This window comes from Phlebotomus argentipes, unplaced genomic scaffold (assembly GCF_947086385.1).
Source record: "Phlebotomus argentipes unplaced genomic scaffold, Phlebotomus argentipes genome assembly scaffold_18, whole genome shotgun sequence".
NCBI classification, from domain to species: domain Eukaryota; kingdom Metazoa; phylum Arthropoda; class Insecta; order Diptera; family Psychodidae; genus Phlebotomus; species Phlebotomus argentipes.
Window position 1 is genome coordinate 13,220,494 of NW_026776177.1, and position 23,493 is coordinate 13,243,986.

Genomic DNA, 23,493 nt, shown 5'->3' on the forward strand with positions numbered 1-23,493 from the left:
CTTTTATTGATACGTTACATACATCTGCGAATTGATACAATTAGATATACCTAAAACAAAATATTTTTATATTATTGCAAAATGTCAGAAAGAATTATAGGAAAAAAAACTACTCGTCTGTAGCCGAAGGGTACAGTAATGAAAAATTATATGAAATCGAAATACACTCTCAAAGTAAATCAATCAATCATCGTCATGATTTAGTACATCATGATCGGCTCTTGTTGCTTGTAGAAGTTCAGGGAACGAGGCAGCAAAGTTGGACCTCTCTTCAGCATAACGTGAGCATGATGAGTCATAAACACCTGATCTTTGGTCTTGCCGAAGGCGTACTTTTCCCACTTCGGATCCAGAATCATCTGCAGAGGACGAAAAAATAAGTAAAGCCCCAATTAAACTGTAATCACGGATTTTCTCACCTTTGTCTCATCACTTTTCTCAGAATTCTCATCTTGGTCGCCCTTAGTTTTTTGTCCCTCAAACTTAATGCAACGCTTCACCGATGGCTGAACAAATAGGTTTGCAATTTGAAGGAAAGAAAGAAAAATCTCTTTTAACTCTTCTTATCTTCTCAAGTTTTGATCGCTTGATATCTCTATATTTATTCACTTTTGCAATTCTCTTTTTCGTCAACACATCTTGCCTTACTATAAGTACAATATTGACAGTTTTTCTCTCACATCTACAGGTTGATTTCACTTACAATAAAATTATAAATAATATTAAATAATTTGGAAATAAATTACAGGAGAAATCCGCTCTTCTTCCTCAAAACCACTAAATAATTTTGTCTTACAAAAATGACTTCTTTGTTCTTAGTTTTCATATCATTCTTACACTTTTTCACTTCTAAATCTTTGTTCTTGATCTTGATTTATCCTTAAATAAATACAAACAAAAATATTAAATACAACGAAAACATAGTAATGTCATGTGTCTTTTTCTGCTCACCACGCATAGAAGTCAAATTTTTCAAAACCAAAATTACATATAATAATGACCAAAAACAAAATAAACATAGTTAAAACCAACCCTAGTCTGTCAATATTGTAACCAGCAGACCTGTATGCATTATTCTATTTTTTTCTGAGTTTTTAAGCGTTCTTTTTGTAATGCCAAAAAGGATGAAATGGTATTTTCAAGTAAATTTAATGAGTATTGTTGAAAACATATAGAAAATAAGAAATATAGTGAATACAAACCTTGCAGATAAACAGAATAATGCAAATGGTTGGCAAAAGAGATATTACAAATGTAATCTTTCATCTTTTCAATATTAAAATTATTTGATTAGTAAATGATTGCAGAGATTGTTTTTTGAATGATCTGATCGTAGTGCTTTTCCCTTTCTTCTATTGAATCTAATAAATCGACGATAATTAAGATTTATGTAAAATAAAAATATAAATTTTTAATATATGATATTAATATGATTCGTGCAAGATAATTCTCATATATTTATATAGATATAGCTTCTAAATTCTTGTTTTTGCGTTTTTTCATTTTAAATTTAAAAAAAAACAACACTTAATTGTTAGTCAGGAGAAAAATGTATCTAATGTATAATTTACGAAATATATTGGTAATCCTTGTAACCTTTGTACAAACTAAAATTATTATATTAGTCACTTCTTTGTTTCGTTAAATTAATCTGTGCAAATATATTACCATTTTAATACTTTTATACACTTTAACTAATCATTATTCCTCGAGATTATTTAGCAGAAACTTTGAATATTTCTTATTGGTTATTGTTATTCCTTCTTTGAGGTCATCTTTCCATCTCTTGCAAAAAAAATCGTATTTACAATCTAACATCACTTATACAAAGTGAGATTATTTCCATCTTTTAGCCTTGCTTTGCCTCTAAATCCCACTTTCATTTGATTCTCAAAACTGAATGTGATAAAGTCGTGAAAAGATATTGAGATGCATTATCTCATGTTTATGACTACATTACACTTCTTTGGTATGATTTAATTAAAAAAGAGGATAAGATTGAAGCTACTGAATGACCAATGACACCACAGAGAAATTTACACAGTTTCAGCGGAGTGAAAAGAGACTGAGTAAAGCATGAGAATAAAGTGCAATTCTTATAGATACTCCAATTGGGAAAAATCCAACCAATATTCATCGTTAAGATCGAAAGTCTTGAAGCGATTTCTGCTTTCATTCTCACTTGAATCTCTTGTCAAATTGCTCTGATTCGCATTTTGATACTGTGACGTAATTGTGGCTGTAGGATTTCCCATTAGGTTCACAACATTCCCGAAGCAGTGCGTTTGCATATTGCTAGAGGGAAGTTGTTGATGTGCTGAAGTTGTGATAAAAGCACAATTTGCGGCATCTATATTGCCCTGATGCTGGAAATTCAATTGATTTTGCAGTAAATTTGTCCGATTAAACCCAAATGTTGAAATTGACGGTATTTGCTGATGTCGATTTGCATAAATTGACTTGGACAATTGAAAATTCACAGAACTATCGTTCTCATCAACCATAGGATTGAATTCTGCGAAACCGTGCCCTGCATTTTCCTTATTGCTCTCATGAAAGTGTCGCCCATTTGCCCAAAGAAACTGTGTTTCACTGTGCAGTGGTCGCATGGCACGCATGCCTGGATTAGTGCTACTGTTGTTGTTGAAGCAATCACGTGCAAAATATACCTGATAGCCGCTCTTCTTCGATGAATCCTCATCATCATCCATTTGGCTGTCCATCAGCAGTTCAGAATCGCCCAAAGTATTCTTCATTATGCTTGGCGGCGAGAAAAGCACACCAGAATCAGAATTAAGGGATTTGCTCTGAAATATTTAATGAATGCAGTTGAAATAATAAAACTGGCTCACTCAACGGAATAAAGACATTTTCATGACCACTCATTTCATTAAACAAGTAATCAGCATCTTGTTACATATATTTGTTATTAAAACTTTAATTTTTATTCCTATATCAAGTGTCTGGATAGCACTAAGATCTTTAAACTTGCGACTCAAACCCAACTAAACATATTCAGTTCTTTAATACTCAACACGAAAGACTTAAACCCCATTTCTTTGACACTCACCGGAGTCTCTGCCATATAAGGTATATCTGCTGAATTCTCCCAAGCGCTTCCGAGAGATTTTCTCACTTTGCGTATCCCCTGAGAATTCTCCTTCGACTCATCAGCAGCAGTACTTGTAGACGCTTTGACAGAAGCCTCAGTGCCTTCGTAAACACTGTCCGTGGAATCTTGCATTTGCTCCTTGTGCATCATCTCCACAATATCCTCAACAAGTCGTCCAGGACTCGGTGGCACGTATGAATCTGTATTCTGACGCCGAAGCTCAGCCAGGGCTTTCTTGAAGGGTGTTGGAGTGCGTGGATTAGTTCCTGGAAATCTTCCAGATTTTCCAGTACTTTTGCCTTCAATCTTAACATTCACACCATCAATTTCACCCTTCTTGGCTTTTTCGTCTGCAGAAAAGTCATCATCACGCTGTTTCTCATCTGGCGGTGGTGTAGTTAGAGCAGCATTTTCTTCATCCTAAAAGATAAAGTAAAAGACACTCATTTAATATATATATATATATATATTTCACGTTTTGGTGGTGAACTATGGAATTTTTCTCTACATGAAAAGCCAAGTCATACTTCTACACGAGATTCAAATGCATGAAAATGATACATGAAGCACATTATTATCTATTACCTTTTCATCTCTTCTACTGTTTCGAACAGGTGTACTAGCCGGAAGTTTAATGTCAAGGGACAAATTCATACAGGGTGAAGTGAGAAATTGACTCGGTGAGAATGGGAGAGGTTTTATGGGTGTCACCGATGGCGATTCCGACGCTTTAACATCATCCATTTGATTCATGTTACTTAAATGTTTCTGCAATTAATCAGAAAAGGAGAGAAAAGAACTCAAAAAAACACAAATTGAATTGTTTGTCGCCGTAACAGCAATTTTTTTTCATGAGAATCTTATGGGAAAGGAATTGCAGAATATTAAGTTTGTGTGAAATAAGCAAGAGCTACTGAATCATTTTCATGCACTTACACCGCTAAATTATATTCACTAAAACTACATTCTCTAGCATTAAAATCAAGATCTATGAATAATTTTTTATCTTGATTTCGCCACTAGGTTATTTACAAGGATAAGAAACTCAAATATTTACCACATTTTCCTCGGAAAAGCGCCTCTTCTTGGACCTCTTAAGGATTGACGGTGGATTGTCGGTCAGCTTCTTGTAGCTCTGCTTAGGCGATTCCAGCAAATCGTCCAGAGAAAGTGGAATTTGAAGGGAATCTGAAAGAATAATTTATTCTATTGTATGTGATCAGGAAGTAACAAACAATATTACTTACCCATGTATTCATATTGATATTTGGACGATTGCATCCCTCTGGCTGGTGAAAGTATGAACGATGATCGACTTTCATTCTTATTGAGGATCGGCGACATTATGAATCCTGAATCTCCCTTGCTGCGAATGGCCTCAAGCAGAAAGTCCCCCTTTTGCGTGGAGATGGCTATCTGGTCACCATCACCAGACAATCCAACAGCTTCGCTCTTCTTGCAGTTCTGGATGAAGGATTTGCGATTGGTGGTGATGAGAGCGCGCAAAGACATCTTTTTGCCTCCATGACGAGATCTCTTCATTGAATCACTTGAGCTCTCATACTTGCGACGCATTGTTGAGTTCCAGTGGTTCTTGATCGCATTATCCGTGCGCCCAGGCAGAAGTTTAGCAATCTTCGCCCACTGATTACCCCATTGTTGATGCGCCTGATAGATTATATTGTCCTCTTCATCCGTCCAGGCGGTCTTCTTGATGGATGGATTCAAATGATTATGCCACCGCTCACGGCATTGCTTTCCGATGCGCCCTTTCAAGTGACGAGCGATCAAGGTCCACTTCTTCGGCCCGTACCTCGAGACGAGTTCAACAACTTTGTCGTCTTCCTGCATGAAAAAGAAACCCATATATGTAACAAAATCAATCGATGTCCAGGTAGTGAGACAAAAAAAGAAAAAACTGTACAAACCTCCTTTGTCCATGGACCTTTAATCAATTCCGGATTCACAACTTTTGACCATCTCTGCTGGCACTGAACATCTGTTCGATCCTTCATCTGCTTCGCCACCACAGACCAATTTTCACCGTACGTATCCACAAGATTCTTCAGTGCGATATCCTGCAGAGATAAGTCAAGTAAGATGACGATCTTGTATTTCCCTTGACTCGGCACTCACCTCATATTTCGTCCACCTCGTCTTTCCCTTGCTTCTCTCTCCGCCTTCCTCGTCCCCATTCTGTCCGTCAGAATACTCAGACATCTCCTCATCGTGCGCCGAATCACTCTCATACTCGTTCTTCGAGAAAGAACCACTGCAAGGAAAATTGACAAATTTAAAGGAAAATCCCTCAAGCGCATCTCCGTGGATATTATGTATTGCACTGAATTGTGAAATGAACGTCCCAAAATAGAGGGAGAGTCAAATATTTCAGACCCCAGGAGCGACACTATTCTGCCTTATTCGCTCTGGTGCACATCTTGCAATCACCCCCTAATTAATGCCAGTGCCTGATGAGGATTTATGTAAATTCTTTCAAAACAGATTTTTCTCCAGTCCACACTTACATTTCGGAAAAATTCACTGTTGAACTATCACGACTCATAATTCCATATCCACACCAAACCCAAAAAGATATTCCAAAACACGCAAAGGATCGCACACAGGAGAGATCACCCTCTTGCCACCGTGGAAAAGCAACTGATGCCAGACATTGGGAGGGAAACCAACTGAGATAGTCAACCAACTGTTCGTCTCTCGCTTGTCCTCTTCCACACTACCCTGTCGATTCCTCTCTCTTTCACTCTCCCCTCAATATAATAATCCACAACACCACTTTCCAAAGGGGGTCTCCTCGTCTACAAGTTCTCCTCTCACTCTCCTTGTAATTTGCGTATATACCCTTATGCGCGATACACAAAGTAATGCATATAATTCGCTCTTTTTCTACCAACACTATTTCCATGTCACAGCCACACATTTTTCAAAAAACCCACCGTGAGAGAGACCCATCATCAAGTTGAAGGAGGGAAAAAGAAGCCCACATCTCCGTCTTTTCTCCCTTCATTTACCGGCAAGAGCTCACATTGAACCAGGTGTTTGGTAGATGTTTCACCCAAAACATAGTGAAAAGTTCACCGTGCGCCGCTCCTGAGAAATGCTGAAAATACCGAGGGTCCGACTAGTGTAGAAAATACACACTATTCTTCTGGGTTGAAATTCCACAAATGCTCTCTAAATCGAGACACTTGATACTAGTTAAATGATCGCAATGTGAACCACAATATTGTAAATGGAAATAAAATACCCCTGAAACTCACGCAATTCCCAGCATTATTTTTTTTACTTAATCCACTGCATTCCTTAATCGAAGATTAAGCATTAAATGTGTCTCTTTTTCCCTTGTAGTTCTTGTCCCTTGTAATTTCAACTTTACAATTAGAAGCACAGAGACTATCAAATTGCTTGATCCGTCCATCGCGAGTAAAAAAGATGTAGGAACGAAAAAGAAGAGTATGGACAGTGGGTATATAGACTATTTCCCTCGTTTTTTCCTTCAATATATTAAAACCCATCACGCTATTTCAACAATCTTCCCCATAATATGAATACATGCCATCATGAGATCCCTATAAATAAGGACACACAGGCATACAAAAACATAAAATGGGGGAAATAATATATTTTTTAATTATTCTTCTGGGCATTTTTTAACAAGATGAAATTGTGTGATCATGGAGAAAAAGATATATCAATATAATTTTAATTACACAACAAAGTCAGTTAATAAATTAAATGTTCGTGCAGCAGAGAATTCTGAGGGCAGAGCATTTAGCATAATTTCAAGGATTACGGGGAGACGTCTTTTTGTTTAGTGTGGATGTAGAGAAGAATATGGGTTTTCTCTCTCCCTTCAGCACTTTTCTATCCAAGGGCTGCGGTTTAACAATGCCGCTCATGAACACTTTACACACATATAGTGGCATTACAATAGCAATGATCAGCAGAGGAAGAGCCGCAGGATTTCTTTGGTCTATGAATAGAATTCATACATTATGTAAAAACAGGGAAGAATGAAAAGGATACTTTCAGAAGAAATTGCAATGTTTTCTCACTGTGTGATCTTTCACGAACGTCTTAAGGTGAAGATCTTTGAACTTTCTTAAAGCTTGACGGAAGAACAAGAGTACATCATGTGTGTGATCACCAAAGTGAAACATGTGCAGGAATTAACCCTTGTTATTACTTCCTCTTTCACTCGCGATCGTGTGGGGGGAAGATCACACAAATTGCGTACAAAACTACCGTGCCTGGCTTTGGGATTTTTGGAGGGAAAACAACAGCAACCAATGGTAGATGGCCGAGATCGAAGAACTCACGAGGGGTTCACTGCCTTCTCACCCTCCCTCCTCGTCTACACACACCAACCGTGGAGGGTTTCTTGGACTCTCCTCGAGACTGCACCAATGTAAAATAACCTCCTCAAGGCCCGAAGGTCTCATGCAATTAAATTTCATGTGTTCTTTTTTGCCTCTTCTCTTTATACCGACATCAGCATGGAACAGGACATCTGCTTCTCTTTTCTCTTCGATTTCTCCTCGAGAAATAAGGTCGATGTTCTCGCGATCGTATGGTAGATGGGACACAGACACTCAAGAGAGCATGTCCCATAGGAGCAGGAATGTTAAAAGGTCATCATAATGTAACATTCCCCAAAAATCGACCCTCAACCATCAGCACTGTCAATTAAAAAGACGTTCGTAAAGAAATATTCCCGCGTGTCGCTCTGTTTTCAGACGAAGAATTTTATTTAAAAAAAAGAACACGACTGATGAAATATATGTAGATTTCACAGGAAAATTATTAGGAAAAAAAAATAGAAATGTAGTATTGAGAAAACATGGTAGAAAAGGCGTGAATTGAATACCAAATTTATTACATTTTCGCCCCTTTTTCAATCGAAGCTTCTCCTCTCGTGTTGTAAGGAATATGAAATTCACACAGACGATCCGATCCTTCCTTCTTTTTTGCCCTTCTCCCCTTCTTTGGCATGGTGAAAAATCAAAATTAGACGTCTGATTTGCAAACAACACAGAATTCACCCCAGTTCTCAGATCACGACAATTATTACCCATGAGAATGGCTAAGGCGAAAACTGCATCTTGCAATTTTTCACCCTTGAATAGTCATCATTTGTGCACCAGAGTTGAAAATTTTACAATGAAATTTGACTGAAAGTGAATTCAACTGTGATGTTAAGCGGGGAGCTGATAAAATAAGGTATTTATAACTTCCCGCATTGAAATTTCTATCCTTTCTAGCTCTAAATGACCGGTTTCTATTCCCCCTTTTTAGGTGCCATTCGGTGGAATAAATTAAGTCATTCCTCTCAATTTCCTCCCCTCCCTATCCACTCAAATTATTAATACTGATAAAAAGTGAAAAAAAATATTCACTTGTTTCCCCATTCCGAGAATCCTCAACTTACACAAGAATATTTCTTAAGTGAATTTGACTATTTCCAGGACGTAATATTGTCACTAATGTATATAAAACTGTTAGCAAGGGAAGAAAAGCACATTCGCACTCACTATTTGTCTACCTGTGCTTCACACACTATGCATAATTTCAAGAAATATTCCATTTTCTCACAATCATGGATCCCAATTTTTATGTCCTCTCATCCCTTCCAAATATCTTTCCTTGCCACAATAAAAGCAACACACAAAACACATGCATTCTCAAATGCCGAAGATCAATATCTTCTCACGTGAATATTTTTGCGTGGCAATTTTGACAATAGCGCCCAGAGTTGCAGTATGAAGGGACTACTTACAGAAGAAAATAGTAGGTCACCGTCTCTTGGGTAAATTATTACTTGTTCCTTCCTTTTCTCCCATCGAAAAATCAAAAGATAGAGCCAGGCTACGCCCAGCTCAATTTATAGAGCAGCAAAATTACAAAAAGTCGATCTTTTTCCAAAGGACCGCAAAAGTTGCGGGAAAAACACGGCAGTGGAAACTAAACGTCATCGTAAGATGTAATAATATTCTTTTTGAATAATTTACAATTAATTACCTAGACATATAGATAGTTTTAAAAAAAAACCTTTATTGTTATCACTGTATTATTATAATAGGATTTAAAAATATTTTCAAGAGATCCCTACTTCAACAGAGAAATCTTGAATAGTATTGGTAATTGTGAGGTATCATGAAAAGGTGTTTTATCTAAGAAAATATCATCTTAATTCCAAACAACGCCCCTCAAACGACTCTCTGAAGACGCAGTTCATTTCAAAAGATAAAAACTCCCACCTCTCGCAGCAGCAGAGACCTCTGTGACTGTTCTCATGCATTATTTCACTATCTCTTTCCCACGCACGTTCTTTTACAACCTTCTTACTCTTGCACGAAATTTCTGTTGTCACGTCTCACAAAAATCATGTAATTCTCTTGATATTTCAATGTAAGTACTGTAATTTCAAGTTGAAAAATATACTTCAGGCCATAATCCACCAATTGTACATCATTTTCAGATGGTGGAAGGGAGGAATTCCGGGAAAACGTGATGCGTAGAAACTCATGGGTGAAATGGGGAGTAAGAAACGAAAAAACTTTGTTCGTTACCTTGACAGCTTGTTTTCGTTCTCCATTTGGCCGCCTTTAATTCACACTTTTCCGCGTTTCACGCACTACGGCACACTTTTCGGCATCGACAATCACTTCCCAATAGACGCGTGAGTGACTTTTCACTGCATATTTTGTTGGCTTGGGGGGATTTACGGGCCTTTCTGCGATAAGACTTGGGAGCAGAGAACGCGACGCGTGCCTTCCGTTTCGAGAATCCAAGCCGAATGGCGTTGGTGTCGCTGTCGTCAAACTTCGCCGCTGCGTCCCAATTGGGACAGGCGGCAGATTTGAATTTCACGGCGAAATAATTTAAAATTTCAAACCAGAGAAAAATTTGAAATATTTTGAAAAAGCTTTAGTATTTTCAAGATATTTTTATTTTATTGAAAATGTCACTAAACTATTGTATAATATAAATCCTGTTTTTTTTTAAAATAAAACTCGTCTACACTTGCCCTCAGAAATACTCATTCAACTTGGCGCAAAAACTTAAAGGAAATAAAATATCTTTTCAAAATTGTTTACATTACATAGACCAGATAAAAAGGGAATTTTTTGAGATGATCTTCTCTTTATAGTAAGTAGAATAGTTATTGGTTTATAATTTTCATAAATGTGTACATGTATTCCTAATAACACTCCTCGCCCAAAATATCCTTCATCAATGCACAGAGTTTCCCTTTTTCTTATGTTAGTCATTAAATATGCCAGCATTTTCTATGTGATTCCACTTGATTTCACTCACTCTGTGCTCACTTTCTGTTCACTGTGAAAATGGATCTCCTGGAAAGTAGTAAAAATAATCAATTACATAGTTAGTTAACTAACAGAAGTCCGTGCAAAATTACCATATATTATTTAGTGAATGCCGCAAAAACTGCCCAGATGACTTCATTGGCATTCGCCTTGGCTGCCTCAGCTTCAAAATCCAAGTCTAGTAATTCCCGGACGCGTCTCATGGCCAATTCATAGTCATCGTCGTTGAGTGGCGAGAAGGCATTCTCTAGGACGTCGCTCGCCTGCGCCAAGTAGATTAGCGAGAGCATCCTTTTGTCCATGCGCTGCGGGTCATTGACCCACTTCGACAGAACCGCATCCTGAATCTGTAACGCAAAAACATCCTCAGAACTCTGCTCAAACTCCTCACAATCCTGACTAACCTTCTTCACAAGTTTGCACTTAATAACATTATCACTGAGTGGATGTGTGGTCATGTCGAATAGGAGGAAGTTCTGCTTCTCTGTGGTGAGCACGCCCTTCTCCACGAGGTTCTTCGCGAGGCGCTCTCGGACATTCTTCAGTTGATAGCGCAGCTTCAGCGGATTCCATGTCTCCCCGCTGAGATACTCAATCCAACTCTGCACTGTCTCAGGAGGATCTGTTTCCCGGATGTGCTTCAGCGCCTCGTCCAGCAGCACATCGCCTGTCGGAGTGTCGGACTTGAGGCAGAGTTTCCTCGAGCACAAACCTTTGCGGCGCATCCCGGCACGCTCCAGCTCCACACGTCCTCGCAGTCCCAACTCGATCAGGATGCAGCCTCGCAGGCCGCTAGAGATGCAATCATTCCAAAAAGAAGTGTATCCCTTTAAGAGATGCAAGAATCAGAATTAAACTCACGGCTTATGCTCGAGATAAGAGAATTTGGAGACTTATAAGGTATTTCGCACGTGTAATTTTTATAACACACAATAAAATACATCATAATTCAATGATTTTGGGGCAAATACTATTATTTTTCTGCCCATATACCAACTTATCCATTCATTCAAGACTATTAGAATCATAAGTATGAGATCGATAAGCTAACGGATTGAACGCAAAATCTCTTATCTTTCTTTTTGAGTTTTATTGGAAGTTAACAGATCATTAAAAAAATATCCGCAATCCTTGTTTTGGAAATAAAACACGATTCAAGCACTGACAAAGCTAAAATATATATTTTATAACCATATTATACTTGAAGCAATGATTTTTTTTTTAAGATTTGCGAATTATGCTCACAAAATGTGTAAACGAGCAGTTCCAAGAAGTCTCCAAGAAAACTGCTACGACCGACCTTGTGTCCGTAAAGTCGCCCAACATCACCATTTTTGCCATTTTCCGAGCAATTACACGGTTTTTCTCCCACTTCCCCCAATAAACTGATAACCGCGCTCGAAAGCACACTTGAGCGATACTCCCCAATGAATAGCCCAAGTCAGGAAGTGTTTCCTGATGAGGCTCTCTGACGAGATAAGGAGTGTGTGACAACAAACCTCTTTGTCTTTGAGACCGAGCAACAGGACTTCTTCCATGAGCGTGAGCCTGGTCTCCTTGGAATCGCAATCGTCCACGTCTTCGTCATTCTCCTGCTTCTCATCCTCGTGATTGTTAGCTGACGAGTTCGCTGCGCCCTGCTCGGAATTGCCTGGATTTTCACTCCGATTCTTTACACGTCGCACAAGACCCTCACTTCGATTCATGTTTGTCCACGCCGCGACTCAATCAACGCCACCAAAATAACTTACAAGCTACACATTAATGCACGGGGCGTACACCTGACCACCTAATTCTATGGAAATGATTGTTTTTTTCACACAAATTTTCGTGTTGACGTCGAGGAATTTATCTTTCTCTGCACCTTTTCCTCGATACCAAGCTGAAGTGATTGTCGAAAGATGACAGCAAAAAAACTGTGATGATTACACAGTTAATTTTTGTTTCTGGCATGAGTATTATGTATCACCGTGTAAAATTGTATTTCTAAGCTAGTTCCAAAGCTGCTCTACTTAATAAATTGAATTCCAAATAAATAAAACGCATGTTTTAAAACATATTATTCTTTTTCAGCATAAAATTTTACAGTGCATCTCCGTCTTGCCAGATGCGAAGAGACTATTCCAAAATAGGCCTTTCCATCTGGCAACCTCCAGAGTGCCCCTTTTTACGTGTGCTATTTCGCAATATAAAGTGAGAAAAAGGTGATGAAACGTATTATTTTATCCAAATATTCCATTTGCATTCACAACATCATAGTCTTGTTAATCCAAATGTACCAGAAATTCACCCAGAAATACTGAACTTCAGTAGAAAGACGAAAATCCTAAAATTTCACTATTTGAGGTTAGAGATCGCATGGTGATAAATACTCTTCGTGATTATTTGCAGTTGTTTTTCGCGGAAAAAGTGGAGGAAAATGGTGGTGGATTCTACTGATAACACTTCTGAGGGAGCTGCTGAGGCGCAGTCCAAGAAAGCGGCCAAGAAACAAGCTAAGGATGCAGCGAAAGCTGCCAAGAAAGCGGAACATCGAGCCGCAGCCGGCAAGTCTGAAGATGTGCAGGAAGAAACTGAGGACTATTCGGCTGGGAAGTATGGACAGCCGGCGATGATTCAATCTGTGGACAAATTCCCGGAGAGAATCTTCGTTCAAGTCTCTCAACTGTCTCAGTTTGTGGGTAGGGATGCTGTTTGGGTGCGTGGAAGAGTCCACACGTCTCGGAGCAAGGGCAAACAGTGCTTCCTGATCCTGAGACAGCATAGCAGCACTGTTCAATGTGTCATTGCGGTCAATGAAGTAGTCTCCAAGCAGATGGTGAAATTCAGTGGCAAGTAAGTAGCGAAATCGCGTGGAAATCGCAGTTTTCTCAATAGAGTTGTATGTTTTCCAGCATCCACAAGGAGAGCATCATTGATCTGAGAGCGAAGGCCATATCTGTGCCCACGAAGATCGAGTCTTGTACTGAACAATCCCTGGAGTTGTCTGTTCTTGAGATTTACGTGGTGTCCGCGGCTAAGGCGCAACTGCCACTGCAGATTGAGGATGCTGCTCGTCCGGACAACCCTGACGATCCGGAAGGTCTTCATATTCGTGTGAATCAAGACACTCGGCTTGACAATCGCGTGTTAGACTTGAGAACGCCGGCTAACCAAGCCATTTTTCGGCTGGAGGCGGGCGTTTGCCGTCTCTTCCGTGACATTCTCACTGCAAAGGGATTCACGGAGATTCACACGCCTAAGATTATCTCGGCAGCGAGTGAAGGAGGCGCCAATGTCTTCACTGTGAGCTACTTTAAGGACTCCGCTTATCTCGCTCAATCTCCTCAGCTGTATAAGCAAATGGCAATTGCTGCTGACTTTGACAAGGTCTTCACTGTTGGCGCAGTCTTCCGGGCTGAGGATTCCAATACACATCGTCACTTGACTGAATTTGTGGGCCTCGATCTTGAGATGGCATTCAAGTATCACTATCATGAAGTCATCGAGACGATTGGAACTACCTTCACGGCTATGTTCAAAGGGCTGAGAGATGAGTATGCGACCGAGATCGCGGCTGTTAATCAGCAGTATCGAGTGGAACCTTTCCAGTTTCTCGATCCACCGCTGAAGCTGAACTTTGCCGAAGGAGTGGCGATGTTGAGAGAAGCTGGCGTGGAAATGGGCGACGAGGAGGACATGTCGACGCCCAGTGAGAAGCTCTTGGGTCGTCTGGTGAAGGCAAAATATGGCACTGATTTTTACATCTTGGACAAGTTCCCTCTGGCCGTGCGGCCCTTCTACACGATGCCTGATCCCAAAGACATTCGGTACTCCAACTCGTACGATATGTTCATGCGAGGAGAGGAAATCTTGTCTGGCGCTCAGCGAATTCACGACCCGGAATTCCTTACAGAGAGGGCGAAGCATCACAATATTGGTGAGTGAAGATTGCTTTGTAATCAAATAATCGGTAATCAGCTTGGTAATCAGGTTAATTGATGAACCTTGAAATTAACTCTTAATTATATTGACAAGTATTGTGCTCTTTAATAATCACTATTGAGAGTGATTGGAACGTCATGAATGAAAAAAGACAAGGGAAAATCAATTTATTCTGACATTCTCATTTCCAATCATTCTTTGCTTTACTCCTTATGAAAAATTCTCCCAAAGGGCCTAAAATTATCAATAACCGTTAAAGAGGTTTTCAGTGAAGGTCAAGACGGAAATAAAGCTAAGAAAAGTGCCCGATAATAAAATTTACAATGCTAATTGATTTCTTGCTGTTAATATTTCATACGACAACGCAGACATCAGTAAAATCGCTGCCTACATCGAGTCCTTCCGCTTCGGATGTCCTCCTCATGCGGGCGGCGGCATAGGGATGGAGCGGGTCGTGATGCTGTACTTGGGATTGGACAACATCAGGAAGACTTCAATGTTCCCGCGCGATCCTAAACGGGTGACTCCCTAAGAGGCACTTCAGGTGACGAGTTTAATCAACAATTAATGCGTCCATCGATTTATTTCCAACCGCTTTTTGCGTGACTTTTGAGCAAAAACTGAGAACCTGGAAATAAAGTAATGCGATCCCTGCATGATAAATTGCTGAAGTCCGATAGTCACTCCTTTCAGAGAGGGAATTCGATAATATTCCCACGAGGAGCTCATCCAGAGCAAATATTCACTTGTAATGAATTCATATCGAGGTCAGCCATCGATTTTTTTACATTCACGTCACAATAGAGTGATATCAATTGTCCATTCAGTTCAAAAGTGACCGTCGAGTGAGTGTCACCGAAATTTCGGCAAGCCAACCTGTCGCAAAGTTCCCATAAAATTGCTCAACTTGCACTCATCGTGAGATTTCTCAATTGCGGGGAGTCATTCGTGATAAGGGGAATGCGATAGCGATTTCGCAGTGACGCGATAAGATTGTTGAAAGCACACACACAGGGTCGGAGGTAAAATTGGTAAATAAAACCAGCTTTTCTAGTTTCAGATTATATCCGTTACTCATCAAAAGACCATCTGACATTTTTTTCATACTGAAAACGACTCATTACACATTTTTCAGATAACTCTGTGATTGTGAGATCTCGCCGTTGAGAAGAAACGCAGAAGATATATAAACCGTCACTGTATTTTTAGCTGAATCAAAAAGAATTCATTTCATATAATTTTCGTGTAAGACACACAGTTGGCAGTGCATGTGAAAAATGTCGAATCTTGTAGGGAATGTAAAAGTTCTGCAGGAATTGAAGGCTCATACGAGTGATGTCACATCGATTGAGTTTCACGGCAGTTCCATCCTGATCACGGGATCCAGGTGAGATGTGCACAGCTTCCACATCTGCCTCATTAATCACGCATTTCGTGGCTTTCAGCGACAAAACCGTACGGGTGTTCCGCTGGCAAGTGGGCAGCGGTTTCGTGGAGGAGAGCTTCTCGCCCCTCATCGGCCACAAGTATGGCGTAACAAGTGTTCGGATGTCGCCTCAGGTATTAATTTTCCCCTCAATTCGTTCCCACTTGATTTATTTATGAGATTGAGGGTGGCACTCGTGATCACCTGAGTAACCACTTCAGGCCTCAACGCCAAATCACAACGCCCAATTAATTGTTAATGGTATCCGCATTACCGAGAGCGCTTTATTTATGTTATACCATCGATTCCTATTGGGAAAACGAACTTTTAATTTTATTGGAAAGCCGGGCAAAACTTTCCTTCACAGTTTTTCCAAAAGTTCATTTATATCAACGAAAGAGAGCCTGTGGAGATATGAACGAAATCATTTTTTTCTGGCGGTTTTTGGCTTTTGCTTTTTTAAATCTTCACTATTAAAAAAAAATCAAATTTCTGGGAGGCACTTTGTATTTGTGTTCTGTTAACGTTTGAGAACGAAAGTGATATTTTTAACGTTTTTGGAATCGCCGGTATATTTGAGTTGGCTCAGATTTCTCTAAGAGCGCATATATTTTTCAATATTTTCTCCTTGGGAAAACAATTGATTGGAAAGTTTAATTGTGCATGAGTGATGAGACTAGAGTAACTGCGTTGTTGGATGAAAACAATAATCTTCATGATTTATTAACTTCCATAGACGATTCAAATAATGGCATCGGCCACTTCGAAACTTCCGGTGGGATATTGCTCATCAATCTCACGAAACTTGAAAGCACACTTATTTCTCTCTGCTTGCATCCCGATTTCGTGGTAGAATTGCGCCATGAAGGCATAAATATCCTTGACTTTCACATAAGCACCCAATTTGGTGAAGAACTTCACGGCATCCATGAGGAATGAGTCACATTTCTCCATTTCTTGGCGTTTCTTCGGCGCCTCTGCGGCTGCTACTGAACACTTGACGAAGAGGAACATGATCTTAGCACGATCGTAGATTCCGCCATGTTGGAGAATCACGTCCAAAGCTTCCTGACAGGACTTTAGGGCTTTCACTGGCATTCCCATGGCAAGAAGTTGATGAGCAAATAGGCTGTCTATTGTGGCGACTTCGTAGTCAAAATGCTTGCGACGTGCAAACTCGTGAGCTTCAATTAAGACGTTGATGACTTCGGGTGAAGGAATGAGCGCAGTGGCGTGTAGAATCATAGCGCGAGTCCACACAAGAGGCTCTCGATTGGCTAGGCTGTGATCCTTAAGAAGTGTTTGGAGAAGTCCGTTCGCTATTGATAAATTGCCACGTGCAATGTTGAGGGTGGCACGCTGGAGGAGGCTCAGGTTCTGAAAATAGATGCACTATGAGAATGGGGGATGAGCAGTGAATCGATTAATCACCTTATCGAGTGGATGAATGCGACAGCACGCGAGATTGGCCTTCTGCCATTCCCCCGCGTGAATGGCCTTTGTAGCGGCGACATGAAGTTCAGTTAGAGTCCACAGACGAGCGTTGGGGTCGCGTGGGAAACACTTCCGGGCATACTGAAGAACTGAAAACGTTCGGAAATGGTCTCCGTTTAAGCTGAGCCACAAGGCGAGGCAGCACAAAGCATGACAGAGATTCTCTCCATTATACGTTTTGCCCATCTGTGTCATATTGGCGCTTAGTAGGACTTGGCTGGTGAGAGAGGCCAGGTCATAGCGCCCGTAGAGTGTCCAGAGAGCGGCTTTCTCGGCCATACAATTGGCAATTAATTCCTGCATCGATTGTTGGCAGTTAAAGTAATCACTCCACATTAGCAACTCAAATTGCTTGGCGGGCTCGAAGCCTAATTGAGCGACGGACTTGACGAAGAACTGGATGCCCAGAGAGATGGATTTGATGATATTGGCTTCGACTGAGTTAGCGGGCACGCGATCAGGAACCTGAATCTTGTGGTGGTCAAGGTAACTGAGCCAAGAATTGGCCAGTTGAAGGCATGTGCGATCGCCAACTTCCTGGGCGAGCATTATTGCCTCGCGAAGACTAACGTGAGCCTCTCGCATGTATCCGAACTGGGCGTGAAGAATGGCCAGGTTTAGACTCAAATACTGATAAGCGCGCGTCTCCACAGAAGACAGATTCTTCACGGCGTTCCTGTCGAAAGCACGATGAAGATTGTCCACAGCGCCCACGTAATCTCTCACGCGAACGCAGTTGAGGTAATTCAAGAAGTGCGCTTGAGAATAGAGAGGATTGTCCATTATAATCTCCGCCAGTTTGGCTTGTAAATCTCTGGGATTGAGAGCTTTTGTTTCGTTGCACTGCAGAAGAGAGCACTGTTGAGCCACAAAGAGGTCCGTTTGCCGCCTGGACCACCGACCGAACTCCCTGTCGCCCTTAAGGCGATTCACGGCGTCGTCTTGCTCTTCCAGATCGATCATCAGTCCTGCTTCCTTGGAGCCCAGAGCAATTGCTCTGATACTCTTCTGAAAGTATTCACAGACGTTCTGGTAGAGTTTTATCAGTTCTGGGAATGTCATCCTATCCAGGGTGATGACAAATCGCCTGAGAAGGAGTCCACCAATACCCAGTTGTGTCATTCCTCCAGGTGGCGTAGCAGTGTCGTTCATGATCTTCTCAATGTTTGCCGGCAAGTTGTGAAACACCTCAATCCCCCCTTCTAAGATCGTTGATACGACTTTCTGAAAGGCTGCTAAGTGTTCATCATGCAGCCGATATGTCGAAGAGATGAGATGGTCGTATAGCTCCTTGTAAGACATGTCCGGATACTGAATCAGTTTCAACAGGAGGAGATTGAAGTTCTTCCGGTACTTGGGTAAAAAGTCCATAGCCTTCTTTAAGAGCACTGGTCTCAATTTCACGTACTCCTGCAGCAAAAACACTACCGCAAGCTTGTTCGGAGTGATTACATAGACACCTTTGTCCACCTGGTTGGTTGTCCAACACAGAAGAGCGTCAATCTCTCGTTTTTCATTCATTTTTCCTTCCTGTAATTTGCCCGGTCGAACCAACAGAATCACATTGAAATAACTGCGTAGTTTTCACCTCTTCCACAAAGATTATTACGGCTTCTGGTTGTACATACACTCTATTACACTTCGTATCGATTTCTCTGAGTTTTCTCTAGTGAAAGACTAGTAAAAAGCAGATAAATACAGGCATTGAGAAACACCTCGACCGGCGGCGAAATTTTGACGTTTACTAACGTAACCTCACTTTCAGGGAGGAGTGCTCGCGAGCTCGTCTGTGGATGGGAGTATCATCCTCTGGAACATTGGCAATGGTCAGAAAGTCAGTGTTCTCAACCAGGAAGCTGGAGAGGCAATCAGGGCGTGTGCTTTTAGGCCAGATGGGTCTGTCATCGTGAGTTCTGACGACAGTGGAGGCGTCTGCATGTGGGGACAGAGCAAGAACTTCATCAGGTAATTCTCAAATTGCTTCTATAGAAGAGATTCTGACTAATTCCTTGACTTTTCAGTTCCATTCGGGTGCATGAAGAAGCTGTCCACACGCTAGCCTTCTCACAGGACTCTTATCTTCTATTGACAGGATGTAATTTGGGAAATTTGCGCTTCTTCATCCTGGAGGCTACGGTTGAGAGTAAGTTCAGGCGTTTGTGATGTGTTCTCAAATTTACCTTGCCCTCATTCTTTCTATCTTTGTTGGAGGTCAAAAATTCATTGCTGACTGCTCTGTGGATAATGCTCATGATCTGGGAGTGCTTTCGGCGGACTTTTGCAAGATAGTTCGAACTGATCGTTAGTATCCGATGGCCAGTAAGTCCTCTTGAATACTAATGTTTGATATTTTCTAGCCTCAGATCCTCGCACTTCGATCTACACTCTGGTAACTTGTGGCAGTGATCATTATCTGAGGATTTGGAGGCTATTCGTTGTGCGCGGAAAGCATGAAGATGAGGAGAGGAGAACCAGGCTGATTCCGCAAACTCCACAGGAGCACATCTGTGGCAGCGCAACAATATACTGCACGGAGAGAATGAATGCTGAGTGTGTGCAGTCTATCAATGCCCACGGAAGCTCGGTGACTTGCGTGAGATTTAATGAAAGTGGAACCTTATTGGTGTCCAGCAGCCTGGATAGAATGGTGAAGATCTGGGATATGCAGGGAAATTGCTTGAAGACTCTCTCTGATCATACACGCTACGTCAATTGCATTACAATCAATGGAAATTCAACGATTATTGCATCCGGATCGAATGATCGCCGAGTGCTGATATGGGATCTGGCTGGAAATCTGACTCTGAACTCGCATATCTCCGAAATGAGGAGTCTTCTATTGAGTCTCGTCGCCCAGAGTGGTACTGATATACCACTGGACTACATTTGTCCAATAACACATGAGCTGATGAAGAATCCCGTGATCCTTGAGGATGGCTTTTCCTACGAAGCGGCTGCTATAGAAGAGTGGTTCAAGATGGATAAGAATACCTCGCCAATGACGAATCTTGAGCTCACCTCTACTGAGACCATCCCAAACACCCAGCTGCGGGGTAAGATTGAGAAATATCTGAAGTCCTTGGATTTTGATGCTGTCGACACGGGATTTTGAGATGGTGTAATTGTGGTAATTGTATTAATGCCTCACTTTGTATACACGTGATCTTTTTTGTATTCAAGCATTCAAAACAACATGTAATGTGATTTTTACACGAGAAATGTAGGAAAAATATAGAGTGAATGCCCGCCAAAATAAATATTTTATCATGATATTGATGTCGATCATGGTCATTGTGATTTTTCCTTGTATTCATTTCCTGCAGTGTCCTGGCAAGCCTTTAAGTACAATGAAGCTTTGAGCTTTAAAATGCCTTTTAATTGGCCAACTTCGGGATGAATGATGGAAAACGTCAGAAAGCCGTGCGGAAAGAAATACAAAAAATCATTTGTGCATAAAAACATGAATATAAAAGAAGAAATAGAGGATGATTCTTATGGTTACCAGTCTGAAATTCAGTTAATTGACTGCGATATAGTGAAGGAAGAGTACGCAATACAATGCATCCCGGAATATAACGTCGAAGTGTAAGTTGATGAGCTTTCAATGTTTATTTTCTAAAGTTTGTGTCTGTTCCAGGAAATTCAATGTGAAAATTGAAAAAGTCGACAATGTTGAGCTCACAGAAGACTCAATTCTTGGGCCGAAGTACGAAGAGAACAAATTAAGACATCAATTGCATTCTTATAGGAGATCTCGTTGGTCTTGAAAGTGTCTTAATTGCTGCAAAACTTACAACAGCGTGGAGGGTTATAGGTCGCATATTACGAGAACATGTTAGAAAAATAAGGAAAAGAAGGAAGTCAAGAAGAAAATCTGTGAACTTTGCGAGAAAACCTTCAATACGAATTACCATCTAAACACATTGGCAGAATTCATCCAGGATCGGCGCTTCCTCAAATTATTCTAGAGAGTCATTTTGAGTGCACAAGCCGTCCAAAGAAATTCAAATGGAGGTACCATTTGGAAAGGCACTTGAACTATTGTGAGAAAAATATATTGTCGATTAATGAGAGAGTTGAGAAATATTTTGGAAAAATGTTCAAAAATATTTTGTGTGACTAACTTCATTATCATTTATAGAACAAACTTCACAGTATGCGCTGTCATAAAAGGTAAACAAATACGGAGATTGGGAAAGTTTGGTGAAAGTGCAGGACGAAAATGGATATAAAAGTGGAAAATGAAGATCCTGATTATACTTGTGATGCTGAAAACTCCTTCGTAAACTGTGACATTGTGAAGGAGGAGTACGAGATTCAAGAGCATCCGGAATTGGCAGAAGAAAAGTATGTTGCTGATCTTTCAAAGTTTTCCTTCTATAACTTATTGCTTTTCTAGGAATTTCCCTGCACAAAATGTGGAGTTTATCAGCTTCGAGATAATATCAGAAGATCCAATTCTTGAAGCCAATCAGTTCAAATGTTTAATTTGCATGGGGAGAAAATTTTTCAACGCAAATGATCTGAGAACTCACATGAAGACTCACGACGATGAAAAATCCGAGATATATTTCAAATGCACTATTTGTTGCAAGGATTTTCCAAATTCTTCACGATATCAAGTTCATATGCTTACACACAGAGAGAAGAACCTTTCGTGTGCTCATTGTTCGCGAAAGTTTAAAGACAAGTTGAATCTTCTTCATCATATAGGAACACACATTGAAAAGCCGATACCGTGTCATATTTGCGGTGTGATGCCCAGGACTACAAATCTGTTAAGAATTCACATGCGAAAGCAACACAATGCATCATGGTTATCACAGCAAAAGATGTTGCCTTGTCACATTTGCAAGAAGAAGATCAAGACTGCCGCTAATTATGCATGCCACGTCGCAAGGCATAGCAAGTGTAGCAAATTTGCTGCAGGAAATAAATGCGAAATATGCCATCGCACTTTTAAATCTAAGAAAAGTCTGAAAAGGCATATGACAATTTATGGCTCAGAAAGCTCAGAACATGCTTCATGCGATATTTGCAGAAATGAAATAATGTATTGTACGTTCAGTTCCAATTCTGCACCAGTAAAGTGTTCTTATTGCAAGGACATCTTAAAAACGAGGCGTGAATTTCTGGTTCACATGAAAGATTATCACAGAGGTCTTCCTCAGAGTGCAGGTGAGTTTTCTCGAGGAATTCTTCGATTATGCCATGCCTTCATTCTCATTATTCTGTACTTTCGCAGACGATGTTCCTGAATGTACAGTGTGCAAGAAAGTTTTCCCGGACCTTGGAAACTTGATGACGCATGTGGAGTTACACAAACTCAAGAAACGTATCGTATGTCCAATTTGTGGCATGGAATTTTGTCGAAAAAGTCGCCTATCCCGACATATAATGGACTCGCATTTGCCTCCAAAAAACGACTTTCAGTGTCCTTATTGTTCGGAGTTTTTCGAAAAGAAATGCAACTTGCGCAATCATATAAAAATATATCATCCTGGATTGCTTCTGACCCATAATGGCCCACCATACAAATGTAATATTTGCAGAAAGAACTTTTTGATATTTCAAGATCTAAAGAGACATGCTAGAAATCATGAAAATGAAATTGATTGCAAGATTTGTGGAATGTCGATGAAGACAAGCAAGTTGCAGAGTCATATTTTATTTCTACATAGCGAATGGAAACTGGAGCAAACACACAAGAAGAGTGGATTTAAGTGTCCAATTTGCTCAGTTCCATGCAAAAATCTTCCTGATTTGCAGCAACATTCGATCCTTTGTGCGAGAAAATTGCGTCAATAAAATGTAATGATTGAATTGACATCAAAATTTATGATCATTGTGTGTGTAGTACATATATGAATTGAAGAAATAACTATGTGGGTATAATTTTGGCGATTGATTTGGATTTTATATTAGATAAGATGAGAATAGATTTTTTATTCGTCTGCCCGTTGGAATAATGAAAAGAGAACGTCGATTGCGCCCTCTGTTTTTTCGTCGCCACAAATTCAGGGAAGACAGCTAACTTCACTCCGCAAAATGGCTGAGTGACATTATTGAGTGAAAAAATATTTTGCGTATCGCGGAAAAGCACATTTTTGGGGGATTTTCATCGTGTAAAGTGCAATAGGAGTACTAAATGGGGAAGTAGTGAGGTAAAGTGAGTGTTGTGGATGTGATTT

General features: G+C 40.4%; 6 protein-coding genes across 12 annotated transcripts; 3 read left to right on the plus strand and 3 right to left on the minus strand.

The window, feature by feature from the left end:
- Positions 1–200: 200 nt before the first annotated feature.
- LOC132261300 (myb protein) lies at positions 201–9,816 on the minus strand. Of its 2 annotated transcripts, XM_059760073.1 has the most exons (10): positions 9,700–9,816; positions 5,249–5,384; positions 5,041–5,190; positions 4,360–4,957; positions 4,170–4,300; positions 3,698–3,880; positions 3,071–3,532; positions 2,670–2,807; positions 420–506; positions 201–359 (listed from the first exon to the last, which is right to left on the minus strand). In XM_059760073.1, the coding sequence occupies exons 1-10, from the start codon at positions 9,723–9,725 to the stop codon at positions 201–203; spliced, it is 2,070 nt and encodes a 689-aa protein (XP_059616056.1). In that variant the 5' UTR covers positions 9,726–9,816. The 2 variants fall into 2 exon arrangements, with proteins under 2 accessions (XP_059616056.1, XP_059616057.1); XM_059760074.1 differs by lacking the exon at positions 3,698–3,880.
- Positions 9,817–10,372: 556 nt separating this feature from the next.
- Positions 10,373–12,393, minus strand: LOC132261324 (Golgi phosphoprotein 3 homolog sauron). The gene is made up of 4 exons (XM_059760107.1): positions 11,958–12,393; positions 10,863–11,285; positions 10,551–10,805; positions 10,373–10,485 (listed from the first exon to the last, which is right to left on the minus strand). The coding sequence occupies exons 1-3, from the start codon at positions 12,162–12,164 to the stop codon at positions 10,557–10,559; spliced, it is 879 nt and encodes a 292-aa protein (XP_059616090.1). The 5' UTR covers positions 12,165–12,393; the 3' UTR covers positions 10,373–10,485; positions 10,551–10,556.
- A 166-nt stretch (positions 12,394–12,559) lies between these two features.
- Positions 12,560–15,053, plus strand: LOC132261307 (aspartate--tRNA ligase, cytoplasmic). Of its 2 annotated transcripts, none has more exons than XM_059760083.1 (4): positions 12,560–12,662; positions 12,850–13,293; positions 13,353–14,377; positions 14,751–15,053. In XM_059760083.1, exons 2-4 carry the CDS (start codon positions 12,878–12,880, stop codon positions 14,912–14,914), a joined length of 1,605 nt encoding a protein of 534 aa, XP_059616066.1. In that variant the 5' UTR covers positions 12,560–12,662; positions 12,850–12,877; the 3' UTR covers positions 14,915–15,053. The 2 variants fall into 2 exon arrangements, with proteins under 2 accessions (XP_059616066.1, XP_059616067.1); XM_059760084.1 differs by having other exon boundaries at positions 12,598–12,651.
- Positions 15,054–15,151: 98 nt separating this feature from the next.
- On the plus strand, positions 15,152–21,159 carry LOC132261314 (WD repeat, SAM and U-box domain-containing protein 1-like). Of its 4 annotated transcripts, none has more exons than XM_059760093.1 (8): positions 15,152–15,413; positions 15,518–15,769; positions 15,828–15,942; positions 19,068–19,267; positions 19,324–19,445; positions 19,511–19,603; positions 19,660–20,887; positions 20,940–21,159. In XM_059760093.1, the coding sequence occupies exons 2-7, from the start codon at positions 15,660–15,662 to the stop codon at positions 20,412–20,414; spliced, it is 1,395 nt and encodes a 464-aa protein (XP_059616076.1). In that variant the 5' UTR covers positions 15,152–15,413; positions 15,518–15,659; the 3' UTR covers positions 20,415–20,887; positions 20,940–21,159. The 4 variants fall into 4 exon arrangements, with proteins under 4 accessions (XP_059616076.1, XP_059616079.1, XP_059616077.1 ...); XM_059760096.1 differs by having other exon boundaries at positions 19,514–19,603; XM_059760094.1 differs by having other exon boundaries at positions 19,660–21,159.
- LOC132261297 (anaphase-promoting complex subunit 5) lies at positions 16,205–19,045 on the minus strand. The gene is made up of 2 exons (XM_059760071.1): positions 17,240–19,045; positions 16,205–17,185 (listed from the first exon to the last, which is right to left on the minus strand). The coding sequence occupies exons 1-2, from the start codon at positions 18,821–18,823 to the stop codon at positions 16,550–16,552; spliced, it is 2,220 nt and encodes a 739-aa protein (XP_059616054.1). The 5' UTR covers positions 18,824–19,045; the 3' UTR covers positions 16,205–16,549.
- LOC132261312 (zinc finger protein 808-like) lies at positions 21,157–23,203 on the plus strand. Of its 2 annotated transcripts, XM_059760090.1 has the most exons (4): positions 21,157–21,345; positions 21,444–21,649; positions 21,702–22,480; positions 22,548–23,203. In XM_059760090.1, the coding sequence occupies exons 2-4, from the start codon at positions 21,525–21,527 to the stop codon at positions 23,108–23,110; spliced, it is 1,467 nt and encodes a 488-aa protein (XP_059616073.1). In that variant the 5' UTR covers positions 21,157–21,345; positions 21,444–21,524; the 3' UTR covers positions 23,111–23,203. The 2 variants fall into 2 exon arrangements, with proteins under 2 accessions (XP_059616073.1, XP_059616074.1); XM_059760091.1 differs by lacking the exon at positions 21,157–21,345 and having other exon boundaries at positions 21,439–21,649.
- Positions 23,204–23,493: the final 290 nt, after the last annotated feature.